Source organism: Scardinius erythrophthalmus (assembly GCF_964197995.2).
Source record: "Scardinius erythrophthalmus genome assembly, chromosome: 1".
NCBI lineage: Eukaryota > Metazoa > Chordata > Actinopteri > Cypriniformes > Leuciscidae > Scardinius > Scardinius erythrophthalmus.
This window is the reverse complement of record NC_138221.1, coordinates 2991333-3011093: the sequence shown is the minus strand read 5'-3', so window position 1 is coordinate 3011093 and position 19761 is coordinate 2991333. Positions and strand designations below refer to the sequence as shown.

The 19761-nt window shown below is 50.7% G+C and overlaps 1 protein-coding gene across 2 annotated transcripts in view; it reads left to right on the top strand.

Moving 5' to 3' along the window:
• LOC308699618 (uncharacterized protein) overlaps positions 1-17540 on the top strand; it is a 29413-nt gene extending 11873 nt beyond the window's left edge. The window contains exons 4-7 of one of the 2 annotated variants that reach the window (XM_081380514.1): positions 15061-15375; positions 15473-15853; positions 16406-16465; positions 16611-17540. In XM_081380514.1, the coding sequence (XP_081236640.1) occupies positions 15061-15375; positions 15473-15853; positions 16406-16465; positions 16611-16648 (794 nt within the window). In that variant the 3' untranslated portion in view covers positions 16649-17540. The remainder of the gene's footprint in view (positions 1-15060; positions 15376-15472; positions 15854-16405; positions 16466-16610) is intronic. The other variant, XM_081380513.1, reaches the window with a different exon arrangement.
• The last annotated feature ends 2221 nt before the right edge of the window (positions 17541-19761 follow it).

Below are 19761 nucleotides of genomic sequence, written 5' to 3'. Positions count from 1 at the left end.
TTCTTTTAGCTCACTTTTATATAACTGTTTATAAAAACTAGAAATTCTTTTGCGAATTTCACTAACATCAGTCAGCATTCTCCCAGAGTCAGATCGCAATGAATGAAAAAACCTTTTTTGACCATTCTTTTTCTCCAAGCCAAAAAAAAACTTAGATGGTACATCCATTTGGTCCACGTTTTGAAACCGTGACCTAATCAAAGCCCCTTTCGCTTTCGTCTCCAATAAGTCATCCAATTTGGATTTTTTCTCTGAAATACTCCTCATAACAGTCCAGTGTCCATTAGATTCTAACTGCTCTTGCAATTGTACAATTTCCATTTCTAAAACTTTCATGGACCTGTCAATATTTGCAGTAACATTTCTTGTATACTGTTGACTTAACTGTTTAATTTGGGCTTTTCCATAGTCCCACCACTGTTGTAGAGAGCTAAAAGTTGACTTCAAGTCTCTAAAATCCTTCCAAAAAAATTCAAAAATAGCTTTAAATTCTTTATCATTTAAAAGAGCATTATTAAAATGCCAGTATGCACTCTGTGGTTTTACACAGCTCAAAAAAAAACAGAACAATGAACCATACAGTGATCAGAGAAAGAAACTGGGAAAATACAACAACTTCTAAAAACATTACTCTGATGACTATAACAATATAATCTGTCTAACCTTGCCAAAGACACAATCTTATCTCGAACATGTGTCCATGTATATTGTCTACTATCCCGATGAAAAGTCCTCCATATATCACTAAGTTCATGTGTGTTAATAAGTTGTATAAGCCTTTTACGTGACAACATGTGAGGTTCAAGGTGATTTCTATCCATGTTCTTTTCGGTACAATTAAAATCACCACCAAGAACTAAAATATCATCATTAGTACACTTTTGTAAAGCCAAACATAAAGAGTCTAAAAAAACTATTCTGTCTGCAGTTACAGTAGGAGCATAAACACACATAAAAACAAAAACTTGATTCTCAACCACAGCTCTAATTTTTAAAATTCTTCCCTTTATAATCTCATCGACTTCGTAAGAAACAGGGGTGAAATTTTTAGAGAAAAGAACAGCAACTCCAGCGCTAAGTGAATTATTATGACTCAAAAAGGAAAGCCCATCCCATTCCATGGCCCAATTTACTTCATTTTGTACATCACTATGTGTCTCTTGCAGTAACACAACATCAATATGTTTTTGTTTAACTAACTCATAAATCTCCACCCTTTTTTTGCTATCCCTTGCACCATTCACATTCAGGGAAGCAATATTGATGTTACTCATGCTTGATAATATAAAACACAAATATAAGCCCCATACAAGCATTACAGCAGGGACCATGGAAGCCGACACTTTAAACACCATCATTGCTGCCTACTTCCATACTAATTTTCCTCACGATTTTCTTCAGTCGGTACACCTCTCTATCAGTAAAAGACCCTTCGCTCATTAAACTCCGCGATCTTTCCACAAATAACTGAGCATTCGGGAAATGCTTTTCAACATTTACATTCCTCTTGTTTTTTGTAATTCTCAGAAACTGCTTAATGTCTTGAACATCATAACCCCGAAAGCTATAGTCCGACTGAGAATAAACACTACTGGAATCAGATGAATATTCATCACTTTCATCTTCTTCTCCATTTGACAACTCATTTGTACCTGCCTTTTTCACCATCCTTAAACTACTACCACTTTTCATCTTTCTTTTCAAAGGCACTTTAAATGACTGTGAATCCACAGTTTCTGTGAGAGAGATATCAGAAACCACTTCAGATGTTTTTTTTCCACAATTAGTAGGCCTACTACTATTCTGCAATTCGCCTTCCACCAACACAGTCATTTCTTCCATTGGTTCTTCAGACCCAGAAAGTCTAGACTCTACAGTCTCAGACACACTCTTATCAACAACCACTTCCACATCTGGCTCTTTTTCAGCAACCTTTGAAACATTCAAACTAGCCCTGGAAACGTCTCGGTTACGGATGTAACCCTCGTTCCCTGAGTGGGAACGGAGACGTTACGTCGGATGACGACGATTGGGGTTTCGCTTAGAAGCCTATCACCTTCGAGTATATAAAACGAGCCAATGGCAATGAAATGCCATGGGTCTGCGGAATTTGCATAGCGTATCTCCGCCCACCGCAGGGGGTATATAAGGAAGTACGCTGCAATATGCAGATATGTCTTCGCTGAGGAGCCGAGACTGAACTCAGGCGTTTTTCAGCGGTACAGCGGAAGTGGCAGGAAGACGTAACGTCTCCGTTCCCACTCAGGGAACGAGGGTTACATCCGTAACCGAGACGTTCCCTTTCGTGGTCACTCCGAGTTACGTCGGATGACGACGATTGGGGTTCCAGTCTAATCACGCCACCTCGGCTGTCTTCCAGTGCCCTGCGTAAGTCTGAGCTCCCTGTTGTGAGACTAGCACGAACGAAAGAGTCCTACTTAACACAGGGATACCAAGGTACACTGGGAAGCATATCTCCAGAGAGAAATATGCAATCATGCCCAGCCATTGATGGGGGGGACTTAGAATACACATATGGCCAGAGGCTGCATATGGAAGATCACTGAGGTGTCCAGCCGCAGGTGGAATTTTAAACCCCAGGGGTGGCAAGGTGGCTTGCCAAGGGAAAGACACACGCTCACAAGGAGACTTACAGCGGATACACATGTGGGGGTCGCCCAGAGGGGGGACCATGCACATGGTGGCACCTAGTCAAGCGCAAAAGCTGAGTATGGAATTTTGGCATAACTCAGGCGTTGACATAAGCAGTGCTGGAGGAACTCAGAGCTTATCAGACTCACCTGAGGAAAATATCGCACGTATCCCGTCCGTGGAGGGGAATGGCGAGCAAGCGAAGACACCTGAGCAGAATCTAGCACCGGCTGGTTGAAGCGAGTACATGAGAAGAAACTGGCTCTACTCGGAGATTATAAAATCTCGCGAATGTGTTGGGTGTCGCCCAGCCTGCAGCTCTACAAATGTCTGTTAGCGAGGCGCCATGCGCTAGAGCCCAAGAGGAAGCCACACTACGTGTGGAGTGGGCTTTCACACCAAGGGGGCACGGACGACCTTGCTGCTGGTATGCCAACGCAATGGTATCCACTATCCAGTGTGATAACCTTTGCTTTGAGAGAGCCTTTCCCTTCAGCTTCCCACCATGACAGACAAAGAGCTGGTCTGAGGTCCTGAAACACCGCGTTCTGTCTACATAAGCACGGAGGGCGCGTACTGGACAGAGCAGTGCCAAGGCTGGGTCTGCCTCCTCCAAGGGCAGCGCTTGCAGGTTCACTACCTGGTCTCGAAAGGGTGTGGTAGGAACCTTGGGCACATATCCAAGCCGGGGTCTCAGGATCACGTGAGAGTCAGCCGGCCCGAATTCCAGGCACGCTTCGTCAACCGAAAATGCCTGCAGGTCCCCTACCCTCTTGATGGAGGCCAATGCAACCAGGAGCGCTGTCTTCATTGACAGGAACTTAAGCTCCACTGATTGCAAAGGCTCAAATGGAGCGCTCTGCAGGGCAGTTAGAACCACTGAGAGGTCCCAAGAGGGAACGAGGGGCGGACGAGGAGGATTTAGTCTCCTGGCTCCCCTCAGGAACCTGACGATCAGGTCGTGCTTTCCCAGAGACTTACCATCGACTGCTTCGTGATGGGCGGCAATGGCGGCCACATACACTTTCAGGGTGGAGGGAGACAGCCTTCGCTCCAACCCTTCTTGCAGGAAGGAAAGCACGACACTGATGGGGCATCTCGTGGGTTCTTGATGTTTAGAAGAACACCAGTTGACGAAGAGGTTCCACTTCAACGCATAGGCATGTCTCGTGGACGATGCTCTAGCGGAAGTGATGGTAGCCACCACCGCAGGTGGTAGGGTACTCAAACCTGCCTCGTCCCGTCCAGGAGCCACACGTGGAGGTTCCAAAGATCGGGACGAGGGTGCCATAAGGTGCCCCGTCCCTGAGAAAGGAGGTCCTTCCTCAGAGGAATTGGCCAGGGAGGTGCTGTCGCAAGGAGTACTAGTTCGGAGAACCAGGTCCGGTTGGGCCAATACGGGGCAACCAAAGTGACCTGCTCCTCGTCCTCCCTGATCTTGCGCAAGGTCTGCGCAAGGAGGCTCACTGGGGAAAACGCATATTTGCGTAGGCCCCGCGGCCAGCTGTGCGCCAGTGCATCCGTGCCGAGCGTGCCCTCGGTCAGGGAATAAAACAGGTCGCAGTGGGACGAGTCGTGGGAGGCAAACAGGTCTACCTGTGCGTCGCCGAACTGATCCCAAATCAGCTGAACCGTCCGGGGATGGAGTCGCCATTCTCCAGCGAGAGGCCAAACTCGAGACAGCTCGTCGGCCGCCTGGTTCAGGTGTCCCGGGATATAAATGGCTCGAAGCGACCTCAGATGCTTCTGACTCCATATGAGGAGGTGGCGAGCGAGTTGCGACATACGGCGGGAGCGTAGACCACCTTGATGGTTGATGTACGCTACTGTTGCGGTATTGTCTGATCGGACTAGTACGTGCTGACCCCTGAGCAACGCCCGGAAGCGGTGCAGGGCGAGACGTACAGCCAGCAACTCGAGGCAATAGACATGCCAAAGGCGCTGGGGTCCTGTCCAGGAGCCCGCGGCAGCATGACCATTGCACATGGCGCCCCAGCCCGTGTTGGAGGCATCTGTTGATACAACAACATGCCGGGAAACTCGTTCTAAGGGCACTCCGGCCCGTAGAAAATTGAGGTTCGCCCACGGGGTGAAGGTCTGACGGCAGGCTGGAGTCACTGGGACTTGGAGCGTGCCGTGTTGCCATGCCCACCTCGGGACTCGATCGCGAAGCCAAAGCTGAAGCGGTCTCATATGAAGCAATCCCAGCGGCGTTACTGCGGCTGCGGATGCCATATGCCCCAGGAGCCTCTGAAAAAGTTTCAGTGGAACCGCACTCTTGCCCTCGAACTGACGAAGACAAGTCAGCAGTGACTGCGCGCGCTCGCTCGTAAGCTGCGCGCACATGGCGACCGAGTCGATCTCCATGCCGAGAAAAGAGATCCTCTGCACGGGGCAGAGTTTGCTCTTCTCCCAGTTGACCCGAAGGCCCAGACGAGCTAGGTGCCGGAGCACTAAGTCCCTGTGTTCGCAAACCTGGTCTCGAGAGTGAGCTAGGATTAGCCAGTCGTCGAGATAGTTCAGGATGCGAACCCCGTGTTCCCGGAGGGGAACAAGGGCTGCCTCGACGACCTTCGTAAAGACGCGAGGAGACAGGGCTAGCCCGAAAGGGAGAACCGCGTACTGGTATGCCTGCCCCTCGAAAGCAAACCGTAGAAACGGTCTGTGTCGCGGTAAAATGGAGACATGGAAGTAGGCGTCCTTCAGGTCGATCGCTGCAAACCAATCCTGCGGCCGTACACACTGGAGGATGTGTTTGGCCGTTAACATCTTGAACGGCAGCCTGTGAAGGGAGCGGTTCAAGACGCGCAGGTCGAGGATTGGCCGTAACCCACCGGACTTCTTGGGTACAATGAAGTAGGGGCTGTAGAAGCCGGACTTCATCTCGGCTGGAGGGACAATCTCGATCGCACCCTTCGCCAGTAGGGTGGCGACCTCCGCTCTCATGACAGGGGCATTGCCCCCGACCATAGTGAAGCGGACTCCCCTGAAGCGGGGAGGAGATATCGCGAACTGAATCGCGTAGCCGAATCTAATGGTTCTCGCGACCCAGCGGGACAGTCTGGGAAGCTCTAGCCAGGCCTCCAGAAAGTGCACCAGCGGGGTCATACGAACCACAGACGTACCGTCGGTGGGGCAGCGAGGCGGAATGACCGGCACCGGCGAGGGTGGCATAGCGGCCCTGTGCGGGGGCACGGTCATAAACCGCATCCTGCCAGAGGAGGCCAGGGGAGGGCGCGCGTCCCACGGGGGCGTGCTCTGGCAGGGGTCTGGCGACAGAGGGGGGATGAGAGGAGCGTGGCCCGTGGGCGGCGCATGCTGTCATCCACTGCCTCTTAAAGCTCAGAGAAAGAGCATCAGTTCTTTAGAACAAGATTCTCCCCCAGCCCTCCACTGGGGGAAGGAGTGGTCCTGCTCCCAACTCCCCGAAGAACTGAGCCCTAACTCCAAGCTGCCCATCTCAGGAGTGCTGCTTAGCCAGGTGTTAGCCGGCTAAGGGGCAGAGACAGGCGGTGCCAGCCTCCAGCGACCTCCTCGTGCTCGGACCGGTGAAGGCTCGAGGGAAGGAGCCGCATGGAGGTGGCGTCGGCGGGAAGCGGACTAAGCAGACCACACCAACGGATGACCGTCAGTGCATAGCCTCAGTCCGCTTCTGGAGCGATCGAAGACTGTTGGGCGCAGTCCTCAACCCCACCGCCGACCAGGCTGCCCGCCTCAAGGGTGCTGCTTAGACTGACGTGGCAGTCTAAGGGGCGGAGACGGGCAGCGCCACCCTCCTGCGACTTCCTCCTACTCAGAGCTGGTGAAGGCCCGAGGGGAGCAGCCGCATGGAGGGGGCCTTGGCGGGAAGAAGACTAAGGAGACTGCACGGATGGATGACCATCGGTACAGAACCTGAGTCTGCTTCAGGTGGCCGAAGACACACCGCCAAAGAGCTCAGCCTGGGACATGGGGGAGCTGAGAAAATTAATTCTCAGACCCTACCACATCAACCTGGCTAAGCCCATGTCTGGACCACATAGTGGACATCACCTGACCCAGGAACACGCAGGTACCGATGTCGCCCGAGAGCGAGGTCAGTAGTGTGCGCGGCGGAACAACCAGGCCGGGCATGGGAGGCATAGCGTCCCAGCATAGGGGCGTGGTTAAAATTTTCCGCGTTCTGCCAGGGTTGGCCAGGGAAGGACTAGCGTTCCACTGCGGCCGGTTCGACAGAACTCCCGGGACAGCACTGCATCGAAGGCGCAGGCGACACACAGTACTGCATGACCGTGCCACGATAGTGACGAGGAACATACAGACCATGATCACCGTGCGATCGAAAGCAGCGAAGGCGGAGGACACCCGCGAGCCGCGAAAGTCACGTGGAGTCTCGCGCAGCGCAGGCGTCCCGATGCACGTCCGGGAGAAGCTTACAGCGCTCGGGGGGAGGGCGGGGCCACTCCAGCCGATGCTTTCAGCTGCCCGGGAAAGCATGGCTGACAGCTCTGGATCGGTCCCGGCAACGATGGCACTCCCGTGGGAGGCAACGCAGTCGAAACTTCATTTCCAGAGGAATCAAGCCCACCTTGTGATGCTGTGAGTGCATGGTCTGCGATGTGGAGGGGGGTGTGGCCCGAGGAATTGACTCGTCGGTTGTTGTGCCACACCAAACCCTCAGATCACCCTGGCCACCAGCCAAAGTATCTCTTCTCGAGGAAGAGATAAATTGGGGTGTGGCAGAGGGGACTCTACTCACATGGAGATCATTGAGTCTTGATCTATAAACATCGCGATGGTCATGTTCCCTTCTTTTTCTTTTTTTTTTTTTTTGCAATGAAAACATGACTCATCAACGAGCGCTGCCAAGCGTGATTAAGCCCAACACGCAAAACAGCGCTCGCGACCGTTAGGCAGATGACCGCACAGTGCGCACACACATCCAGAAAATACACGGGCGAACCGTCTTGAAAAAGACGTGCCGCGTGCAGCTCTTTTAGAGAGTGGAAAAGCTCAGCAGAGTGCTGAAGCGCCCAGGGAGAAACACACTCACTGTCGGCAGATTACTGCACAAATCAGCAGCAGGAAATGCGATCTCGCTGGAAAGCGCCGTCACACAAACACACTGAAGAGCCGCTCGTCTCGAAGAGATTTGAGATGACACTCAAAAGGCTTGTGGAGTGAAGTACTGAACTTGGCTCCGAAGCGAAAACATATCTGCATATTGCAGCGTACTTCCTTATATACCCCCTGCGGTGGGCGGAGATACGCTATGCAAATTCCGCAGACCCATGGCATTTCATTGCCATTGGCTCGTTTTATATACTCGAAGGTGATAGGCTTCTAAGCGAAACCCCAATCGTCGTCATCCGACGTAACTCGGAGTGACCACGAAAGGGAACCTCCGTTTCCACCAATGCTTCTACAGATGTCTGTGGTCTAACCACCTCATCCTTTTCACCTTTATCTGGGCATGTACGCACCAAATGTCCTACTCTACCACATCCGAAGCATCTCATTTTATCAGTAGTTGCATAAATCAAGTAATCAAAATCATCCATTCGAAAATTAAATGATACTTCAAGTTCAGCGTTATCCTTTATTACCATATATGCATATCTCCTAAAGGAAACAACATGCTTCAAGAGTGGAGAAACATTTCCTAGTGGAATCCTTTTAATTGGCGAAACCAATTTTCCATAACGAGACAGCATGTTTACTAAAAACTCATCCTTTACGAAAGGTGGCACATTTGACAACGTCACTCTTTTAGACGGCATTGAAAGCGGAAGCACGACCGTAAAAGCATTATTTATCACTAAACCACGCTCCACTAATTCATTGGCTTTTTCCACAGAGCTCATAAACATTACTATGGCATTATTCATTCTAGAAGCCGACAACACCGAATCATAACCTACCACTTCACCTGCCGCTAAACAACACTCTTCTATATTCAACGCTGACGCAACTTTCACTCCATTTCGCCGCGTGAGAGACTCCAAAACTCCTGCAACGGCGCCCGCCATACTTCCGAACCCCGGAAAAACGGCGCGCCGCACAAAAGACAACAAACCTTTCCTTAAAACTAGACTACACCAACTATTTTAAGCAAAGAAAAGAGATAGAAAAGTTTGAAAAACGCACCTGCACACTCGCTCTCACAGCCACGCTCAACCACACTCGCACATGCGCAGAGAGAGAGAGAGAGAGAGAGATAGTGGAGAGAGAGAGAGAGAGAGAGGGAGAGATAGTGGAGAGAGAGAGAGAGAGAGAGAGAGAGAGAGAGAGAGAGAGAGAGAGAGATAGTGGAGAGAGAGATAGTGGAGAGAGAGAGAGAGAGAGAGAGAGAGAGAGAGAGTGGAGAGAGAGAGAGAGAGAGAGAGATAGTGGAGAGAGATAGTGGAGAGAGAGAGAGAGAGAGAGAGAGAGAGAGAGAGAGAGAGAGAGAGAGAGAGAGAGAGAGATAGTGGAGAGAGAGAGAGAGAGAGAGAGAGAGAGAGAGAGAGAGAGAGAGAGAGAGAGTAAAACAAGTACATCACCCATTGGACACCATTCAAAACCAACACAAACTGGAATGTTATTCGGCACTAAATCGAGAGTACACTGTTGCGAACTACCTAAACATAGTGAGTGATGTGAAGCTCAGGAAAACCCTGACGATGTACAGACTCAGCGAGCACAGCCTGGCCATCGAGTGTGTGTGTGTGTGTGTGTGTGTGTGTGTGTGTGTGTGTGTATAGTAATTGTAGTCTGACTACAAGTATATTAAAATGTAATGTAATCTAATTACAAGTGCTATATTTGGAATCTGTTTATTTAATCCGGATGTTCCTGGATCCCGGGTTTACATCCAACACTCAATACATGAAGCTTGTTGCATTTTTATACCGCTGTAACACATAAATCATTCTCAGACATAATCATAATCTGTTTAAATTAAACATTGCCCTTACCTTTCAGATTAGGGATGTCTGATGTCGATTCAGGGTCCTCGGCGGAGCACACACACACACCCGCGCACAAAGACACACACACGCGCACACAGACACACACGCGCGCACACAGACACACACACGCGCACACAGACACACACACGACGGAGCCTCGAAACAGATCAATCTGGAGTTCGAATGCACTGGGTGTTCGCTAGCATTAATATTTCATTACTAAATTCATGAAATATTAATAGGGAAAATTACTCAGAGACTTGTTTAACAAGTTTTACGAATCACCACAACATGACTTTGTTTTATTAAAAAGATTCAGAATAATAAACACATGAGAGTCTTCACCCGAGTTGTGGACCCGAAAAAACCCTCACAAAAACCCTCTTTTTTGGGCCGCCTTCTATCTATGGGCTGTCATCTTAGTACACTTAATTCACTAACATAAGCTTGTGAAAGCACATATTCAGATTTTCTACAGATTGTATCACCCTTGTCTTACGCAGCACACACACCAAAAGCTCTATATGGAAAGTTCCCCTGTTCCCTTTGACCTCTCTTCGGCTTCACACCTTTTCTATCTGTGAATCTAGAGATGCTCCAAGTCCTCTTCAGAAACACATGTGGTTTTAACACCCTGAAACATGTCCTGTACGTATAGCTACACACACACACTCTCTTCCTATGACCCTTATGTCACGTTTAAATCAAGAAACATAAACGAGGACTCAAATGCAGATGAAAAAAAGGTAAGATTTTAATTAACAAACCAAACAAAAGTACAAAGAATAAACAAAACTCCCACGTGGGGGAAAACACTAGAACAAATACTAAACATGTTTAAACACTAAGAACAAAACACAAGAACATAAGACAACGTAACAGCACAAGACTACAGACACAAGGAGACTAAATAGGGGAGCAAACAAAGGAGGGTAACGAACACAACAGGTGGGACAAATAAACCAATAACTAGATAACAAGATGGGAGGGGCTAGACAATGGACACGAGCACATGGCTCAAAACAACAAAACACCCAAGTGCAAAACAAGACAGGACAAGCTTGTGACATAATCCCCTCCTAAAGGAGCGGCTACCAGACGCTCCACTAGGACAGGAGGGACGGACCAAGGCGGGACGGGAGGGACGGACCAGGGCGGGACGGGAGGGACAGACCAGGGCGGGACGGGAGGGACAGACCAGGGCGGGACGGGAGGGACAGACCAGGGCGGGACGGGAGGGACAGACCAGGGCGGGACGGGAGGGACAGACCAGGGCGGGACGGGAGGGACAGACCAGGGCGGGACGGGAGGGACAGACCAGGGCGGGACGGGAGGGACAGACCAGGGCGGGACGGGAGGGACAGACCAGGGCGGGACGGGAGGGACAGACCAGGGCGGGACGGGAGGGACGGGAGGGACAGACCAGGGTAGAGACAGTCCAACGGACGGCCAGGGCGGAGACGACAGTCCAACGGGCGGCCAGGGCGGAGACGACAGTTCATCGGGTGGCCTGGACAGAGGAGACGACCCCTCGGGCGGCCAGGGCGGCGGCGACCCCTCGGGCGGTGTAACTGGCACCAACGGCTCAGGCACTGGAACTGGCACCAACGGCTCAGGCACTGGAACTGGCACCAACGGCTCTGGCTCTGGAACTGGCACCAACGGCTCAGGCACTGGAACTGGCACCAACGGCTCAGGCACTGGAACTGGCACCAACGGCTCCGGCACTGGAACTGGAACTGGCACCAACGGCTCAGGCACTGGAACTGGCACCAACGGCACCGGCTCTGGAACTGGCACCAATGGCTCCGGCTCTGGAACTGGCACCAACGGCTCAGGCACTGGAACTGGCACCAACGGCTCCGGCTCTGGAACTGGAACTGGCACCAACGGCTCCGGCTCTGGAACTGGCACCAACGGCTCCGGCTCTGGAACAGGCACGGGCTCCGGCACCTCCGGCTCAGGAACAGGCACGGGCTCCGGCTCAGGAACAGGCACGGGCTCCGGCACCACCGGCTCAGGAACAGGCACGGGCTCCGGCACCACCGGCTCAGGAACAGACACGGGCTCCGGCACCTCCGGCTCAGGAACAGGCACGGGCTCCGGCTCAGGAACAGGCACGGGCTCCGGCACCACCGACTCAGGAACAGACACGGGCTCCGGCACCTCCGGCTCAGGAACAGGCACGGGCTCCGGCACCACCGGCTCAGGAACAGACACGGGCTCCAACTCAGGAACAGACACGGGCTCCGGCTCAGGAACAGACACGGGCTCCGGCACCACCGGCTCAGGAACAGGCACGGGCTCCAGCTCAGGAACAGGCACGGGCTCCGGCACCTCCGGCTCAGGAACAGGCACGGGCTCCAGCTCAGGAACAGGCGCGGGCTCCGGCACCACCGGCTCAGGAACAGGCGCGGGCTCCGGCACCTCCGGCTCAGGAACAGATGCGGGCTCCGGCTCAGGAACAGACGCGGGCTCCGGCTCAGGAACAGACGCGGGCTCCGGCTCAGGAACAGACGCGGGCTCCGGCTCAGGAACAGACGCGGGCTCCGGCACCTCCGGCTCAGGAACAGGCACGGGCTCCAGCTCAGGAACAGGCGCGGGCTCCGGCACCACCGGCTCAGGAACAGGCGCGGGCTCCGGCACCTCCGGCTCAGGAACAGATGCGGGCTCCGGCTCAGGAACAGACGCGGGCTCCGGCTCAGGAACAGACGCGGGCTCCGGCTCAGGAACAGACGCGGGCTCCGGCTCAGGAACAGACGCGGGCTCCGGCTCAGGAACAGACGCGGGCTCCGGCTCAGGAACAGACGCGGGCTCCGGCTCAGGAACAGACGCGGGCTCCGGCTCAGGAACAGACGCGGGCTCCGGCTCAGGAACAGACGCGGGCTCCGGCTCAGGAACAGACGCGGGCTCCGGCTCAGGAACAGACGCGGGCTCCGGCTCAGGAACAGACGCGGGCTCCGGCTCAGGAACAGACGCGGGCTCCGGCTCAGGAACAGACGCGGGCTCCGGCTCAGGAACAGACGCGGGCTCCGGCTCAGGAACAGACGCGGGCTCCGGCTCAGGAACAGACGCGGGCTCCGGCACCTCCGGCTCAGGAACAGGCACGGGCTCCAGCTCAGGAACAGGCGCGGGCTCCGGCACCACCGGCTCAGGAACAGGCGCGGGCTCCGGCACCTCCGGCTCAGGAACAGATGCGGGCTCCGGCTCAGGAACAGACGCGGGCTCCGGCTCAGGAACAGACGCGGGCTCCGGCTCAGGAACAGACGCGGGCTCCGGCTCAGGAACAGACGCGGGCTCCGGCTCAGGAACAGACGCGGGCTCCGGCTCAGGAACAGACGCGGGCTCCGGCTCAGGAACAGACGCGGGCTCCGGCTCAGGAACAGACGCGGGCTCCGGCTCAGGAACAGACGCGGGCTCCGGCTCAGGAACAGACGCGGGCTCCGGCTCAGGAACAGACGCGGGCTCCGGCTCAGGAACAGACGCGGGCTCCGGCTCAGGAACAGACGCGGGCTCCGGCTCAGGAACAGACGCGGGCTCCGGCTCAGGAACAGACGCGGGCTCCGGCTCAGGAACAGACGCGGGCTCCGGCTCAGGAACAGACGCGGGCTCCGGCTCAGGAACAGACGCGGGCTCCGGCTCAGGAACAGACGCGGGCTCCGGCTCAGGAACAGACGCGGGCTCCGGCTCAGGAACAGACGCGGGCTCCGGCTCAGGAACAGACGCGGGCTCCGGCTCAGGAACAGACGCGGGCTCCGGCTCAGGAACAGATGCGGGCTCCGGCTCGGAAACAGACACCACCGGCTCGGGAACAGACACCACCGGCTCGGGAACATACACCGCCGGCTCGGGAACAGACACCACAGGCTCAGGGACTGGAACAGACACCACCGGCTCAAGTGTGTGCGTAGCCCACACACACCACATGGCTGTGGCCATAATGGCCAGTGTCGCGGTCACTGAAGGCTCAGGAACAGACGCCACCGGCTCAGGAACAGACACCACCGGCCCAGAAATATACACCACCGGCTCAGGAACAGACACCACCGACTCTGGAACAGACACCACCGGCTCAGGGACTGGAACAGACACCACCGGCTCAGGCACAGGCACCGGCTGTACGGCCATCTTGTCCAGGGACACCGGCTCAGCAGGCATGACGTGAACAGTCTCTGGCTGGGCAGACGTGACGTGAACAATCTCTGGCTGGGCAGGCGTGATATGAACCTTCCCGGGAACCTCCAGGATCTTAAACAGCGTCGAAAAATAATCCAACAACGTTTCAGCAGGCGTTCTGTCAGGGGACACAGACTCAGTGGCAGCCATCTTACCCGGTGACACAGACTCGGCAGACGTGACGTGAACAGTCTCTGACTGGGCAAACGCGATGTGAATAGTCTCTGGCTGGACGTGAACAGTTGCAGAGGAAGCCTTTCTTCTCCTCCTGCGTTTTGGAGTCCCCGAACTCTGGACCACCGGCACCGAGATCACTGGGACCATCGGCGCTGGAACCACCGGCGTTGGAACCATCGGCACTGGAACCACGGGAACAGGCGAAGAAAGACGCTCGGGGCTGAACCTCGCCGGTCCATGGTCAGAGAATGACCAAACTGGAAAATGCTGTCGGTGCTCACCTCTAGTATCTCCTCCCCTACGTCCTCCACGAGTTCCCCTAAATTTGACCAGCCGTGTTCCTCTAAAAGTCTCTCTGTCCCATGTGGTAGGAGAAAGCCCGCGAGAATCCATACTGCTGAGTCCTCAAATGGATGTTACGTTCTGTCACGTTTAAATCAAGAAACATAAACGAGGACTCAAATGCAGATGAAAAAAAGGTAAGATTTTAATTAACAAACCAAACAAAAGTACAAAGAATAAACAAAACTCCCACGTGGGGGAAAACACTAGAACAAATACTAAACATGTTTAAACACTAAGAACAAAACACAAGAACATAAGACAACGTAACAGCACAAGACTACAGACACAAGGAGACTAAATAGGGGAGCAAACAAAGGAGGGTAACGAACACAACAGGTGGGACAAATAAACCAATAACTAGATAACAAGATGGGAGGGGCTAGACAATGGACACGAGCACATGGCTCAAAACAACAAAACACCCAAGTGCAAAACAAGACAGGACAAGCTTGTGACACCTTAAAGAGATAGTTCATAGTTTATACCAACCTTCTTTAAAATATCATCTTTTGTGTTCAGCAGAAGAAAGGAAATCATACAGGTTTTAGTTCATAGTGTCACTCAAACATCTGATGATGAAGAATTATCTTCATATTAAGAGTGTGTCAGTGATTTGAACAGCTCTCTGATAAAGACCAATAGTTTATTCTGGAGAGTGTGTTGTTTGCTTTAAGTCAGGAAAAATACTATGATTTAAAACTTCTGCTTTTTATGCTGGTGTGTTTTATGTTTCATTTATTAATATATATCATAATGATCACTGAGATATACTGTGTTTCAGGAACCAGTGGATATGATCGTGTGTTCATCAGTTCTGGTGAAAATGTCTCTCTGTCCTGTAATAAAGCTCTTTCTGACTGCAACTCAACTACATGGGCCAACAAGAAAAGCTTCAGTTATCCAGAAGTTGAACTGATTACTGGAGGGATAAAGAATAAAGACACAGAGAGTTATGAGAGACTGAGTCTGGAGTCTGACTGCTCTCTGAACATCAAGAACGTCACAGTTGAAGATTGTGGATTATACAGATGCAGACAATATGTGAATGGAGAACAACAAGGACCTGAGGCTTATGTTTTTCTGCATGTTCTTCATGGTAAGTTTATGATTATGTGGTCAATTTAAAAAGGGCAGATTCTCCCTTTAAACTCAGATGATGATTGAAGAGTCTGTGATTTGTGTCTTGTGTTCAGTTTCAGTGTCTCCATCATCATCATCTTCATCATCATCTTCATCATCATCATCATCATCTTCATCATCTTCAACATCATCACAGACTGAGATCAGTCCAGGCCGCTCTGTGACTCTCTCCTGTCAGTTGTATAATGTATTCTCCTGTGATAATTGGGTCCGTCGTGAGGGAGTTGAGCTGTTGTGGGTGAATCAGGCTGGTGTTGATCTGAAGACAGACTCCAGATATCAGATATTATCATCATCAGCTCCAGATCGATATCCCTGTATCCTCACTCTGACTACAACACTCCTGAATGAAGATGACAACAGAGAGTGGAGATGTCAGCTTACTCTCAGAGATCAACTCTTGACCTCAGTCAGATACACTGTCAAGTATTCAGGTGAGAAAACACTCTTTTCTGACAGATTTGTGGAAACTTCCACAGATTGGCTCTACTCTTTCTGATGGCTTCATACGTTTTGGAGTTGTAAAATATTAGTGGTCAAAGTCATAAACTGCATAACAATCCTTATAATCCCCAATATTGGCCTCTTACATGGGTCATACATGATATATTGCATAAATCAGACGAGTGTATTAAAGCCTAGTATGACCCATGTAGGAGGTCGGCTTTAGGAATTATAAGGCTTATGTCCTTCATTCAAGCTGAAGGTTTATTTGCAGAAGCTCAACTGTGTTTCACTCTCATATAAACCAGGAATAAATGATACAGTAACACAGTAATACAGTTATACAGTAATACAGTACAGTCTCTTCTCAACTACTGCCAATCTCCTCCTGACAGCTTGAGAGTGAAGTAAGAAGATAATAGATGACAGACTCGTGCACATATTCATCATTTCTGTGATGTGAAGCTCCAGTATTATGTGATGATGATGTTGTGTATATGTGGCATTATGTGTTGAACTGAACTAACAGACGTGATCCACAGATCCAGCTGATACAGCATCAGAAACTGGAGTCAGTGTGACTGCTGGATCATTATACAGAGGTACGACACGTTCATTTATACTGACAGCTTTATAACATTAAACTATCAGTCAGTCTGTAAATGCTTCATCAATAACTGTTGATAGTTGAATACCCTTGACTTCAGTCATGTACAGTTTCTCTTCTTCCTCTCATGTTTCCTGCAGATCCTACTGTGGAATATCTATGTATTGACGGCATCTAAAACATACAACGTTTCATGTATGAAAACATTCAAATGCACAAATATTGATGAATCAATATAAAAAAAAACCTGTTACTGCGTTAGATTAAACTGAAAAGGGTCATAGCACTTGCATATTGTTGTCCTATTGTTAGTTTAACTGCTTCTGTTGTTCTCATTTGTAAGTTGCGTTGGATAAAAGCGTCTGTAATGAATGTAAATGTAATGTAATAAATGAATCCTTGAGGTTTCAATCCTGAATTGATGGAATTATCCGGCTGATTTTATTGTGGCGGGATCAAACCACTGAAGTGAGAGACTGATGATGTGTGACAGTGATCATGTGATCATGAACCGTGTGTCAATGTTTCTGCTAACGTATAAATGCTAGTGTGCTAGAACCTCACTTAACCTGAATATCTATGAATGAATAAAGCATCAAATACATTTATCTTTGGTCAAGGGTGATAGTCATTCTCCTCCTGACAGCTTGAGAGTGAAGTAAGAAGATAATAGATGACAGAGTTGTGCACATATTCATCATTTCTGTGATGTGAAGCTCCAGTATTATGTGATGATGATGTTGTGTATATGTGGCATTGTGATATTAAATAGTGACACCATAAAGTTGTGTGAAAATAACAGCCAAGATTTATTTACACATATGGATTTTATGGATATATTTGCCTACAGTGTTGAAAGTCATTTTTCTTGCGCTTCATATGTAAGCTGCTTTAAATATAATATTAATACAGTAATGGACAGACTCAGACTGTATAATCTCTCTCTGTTCTATGTGATGGAGCTGATTTGAGGATTCTTGGATCTTGTCTGTTCATTCCTGTTTTTAGCATCTTTTTTCATTTTGAATGATTGCTATACTTTTCTTAATAAACCTCTGCAGTTGTGTTTAATAAGTCTCCTTTCCTGAGATGTTTGTTAGGAATATGTTAATTCCCCTTCATGAGCTGGTAATGTCTCTGTAAGTCCACTGAAGCGAGTTGTAGTTGAGAAGCCGCTTCAATAACCGAGAGCTAGATATTGGGTCTGAAACACCTCACGACACCCTGAAGGACCCACTGAGAGGTCAGACTTGAAGCACTGTTCCTGAGATGCTCTTCTTGGTGGTTAACTGTAAGCAGCAGACAGATCCAGCAAGAGGAGAACGTCTCGGGTTACGTATGTAACCCTCGTTCCCTGAGTAGGGAACGAGACGCTGCATCAATACTCGATACTTTGGGGAATGCCTTCGGCATGAAGCGTCTGAAGTCAACTATGGAACTATTCCAATCTTGATTGGTGCAACGTCACCCGTGACGTCGCATGTGACGGTGATCCGGAAGCTACAAAAGGGTCACAGGAACCAGGAAATGTTAGCTTCTAATTGGTCAAAGCAAGTCGTTCTCAGGGGCGCGAAAAGTGTGGCCGAGGGATGCAGCGTCTCGTTCCCTACTCAGGGAACGAGGGTTACATACGTAACCCGAGACGTTCCCTTTCGTAAAGGGAACTCCCGCTGCATCAATACTCGATACTTTGGGGAACGAATACCCACGCCGCCACACTGAGAGTAAAAACGCCCTGGTATAAAGCATCTGGTACACTCACGGACGATAGAATGAGTAGAGGGCAGATCCAAACTAGCTTGTCATAAGATTTGGTGCAAGAAGGGGAGGTCTGGAGCCGGAGGCTCGACTGACCTCATGGCTGGGAGCCCCAGACAGTAGAAAATATTAGATGAGAGGTGAAGGCAGAAGCGCACCTTGTACTTCAAATATGAGTGGTTTTAGATAACCAACTGTTCTCTTAATAAAGGGAATAGCTCCTAACCCTTGATGCATAACTAGATGGACTGACTCCTCTCAGCCTGAAAGGCTATGACCTTGACCATCCGACACATGCGATGGAGGATGGAATACCTGAAGAATCTTAACATTGCCTACAAGTACCTCAGTACAGGGCAAAAATAACGTTGAGTGGCTCCCACGCTAGCAAGTAAGAGGGGGCAGCACCACCACTCTTCCAGGGAGTAAGACGAGCAGGAAGCAGACTCAATATATTCTACAGTGTATATATTCTCAGTATGGAGATCAGTGAAAAAGGGAAGGCTCTGACACGGAGATTGTGACTGGGTCTGCAGGAAGCGCTCATTCATTTTATTTTTCTTAGTCGCTTCCTGCTTATTATATGGCCATTTAACATTTAATTTAACCACTGCCCTGATTACAACCTCCAGCAACTCCTCACTAACGGGAATATGGGGTGGCGAATCCCCATATCCACGTGATTCAGTGTTAATAGATAATATCTAACTCCTCGGAGCCAGATAAATCAAACGCTGTGTCTTTAACACGGTCGGAAGAAGCCACAGCGCTGGCTTCCGAACCGTGCGCGAGACCAGTGGAGCTGGTTAATAAACACTGAGAAAGGGTCGCAACCGTCTCAGTATCATATGCCAGCCCCACGTGCGAATCACATGCATACAAGCGGCGCGCTGCCTCAACAGACGCGGGACCTGATGCACTGGAAACGCGAGCCTGATCTAATTGATCGAACAAGCTCAAACGGGAGCGGAGCTTTTTCATTGAAAACAGTTTGCACAGACAGCGCCCTCGAGCACCGCCCGTGCATGCTCCACTCCCAGACAAACTACACAAAGCGTGTGTGTGTCATCCTCGCTTAAATAACGTGGGCAAGGGGACGCACACTGCCTGAATAGCTTCTCTTTTTTCGCCATAAATAATACTCTTTTCACGGGACAAACAACACCAAATAGAACAGACAAGATGACATAGAGCGCTTGCTGAAGACCAGAAGCTAACATTTCCTGGTTCCTGTGACCCTTTTGTAGCTTCCGGATCACCGTCACATGCGACGTCACGGGTGACGTTGCACCAATCAAGATTGGAATAGTTCCATAGTTGACTTCAGACGCTTCATGCCGAAGGCATTCCCCAAAGTATCGAGTATTGATGCAGCGGGAGTTCCCTTTACGAAAGGGAACTGAGGATTCGGAGGCTCCTCTTGCCAGTCTCAGAGCTTCAATAACCGAGAGCAGGGCCGTCTCAGTTTAGTGGCGCTTCTGAAGCCAGACTGGCTGTTGTCCAGGAGGATGTTCTGTGTGAGAAATGGAGATA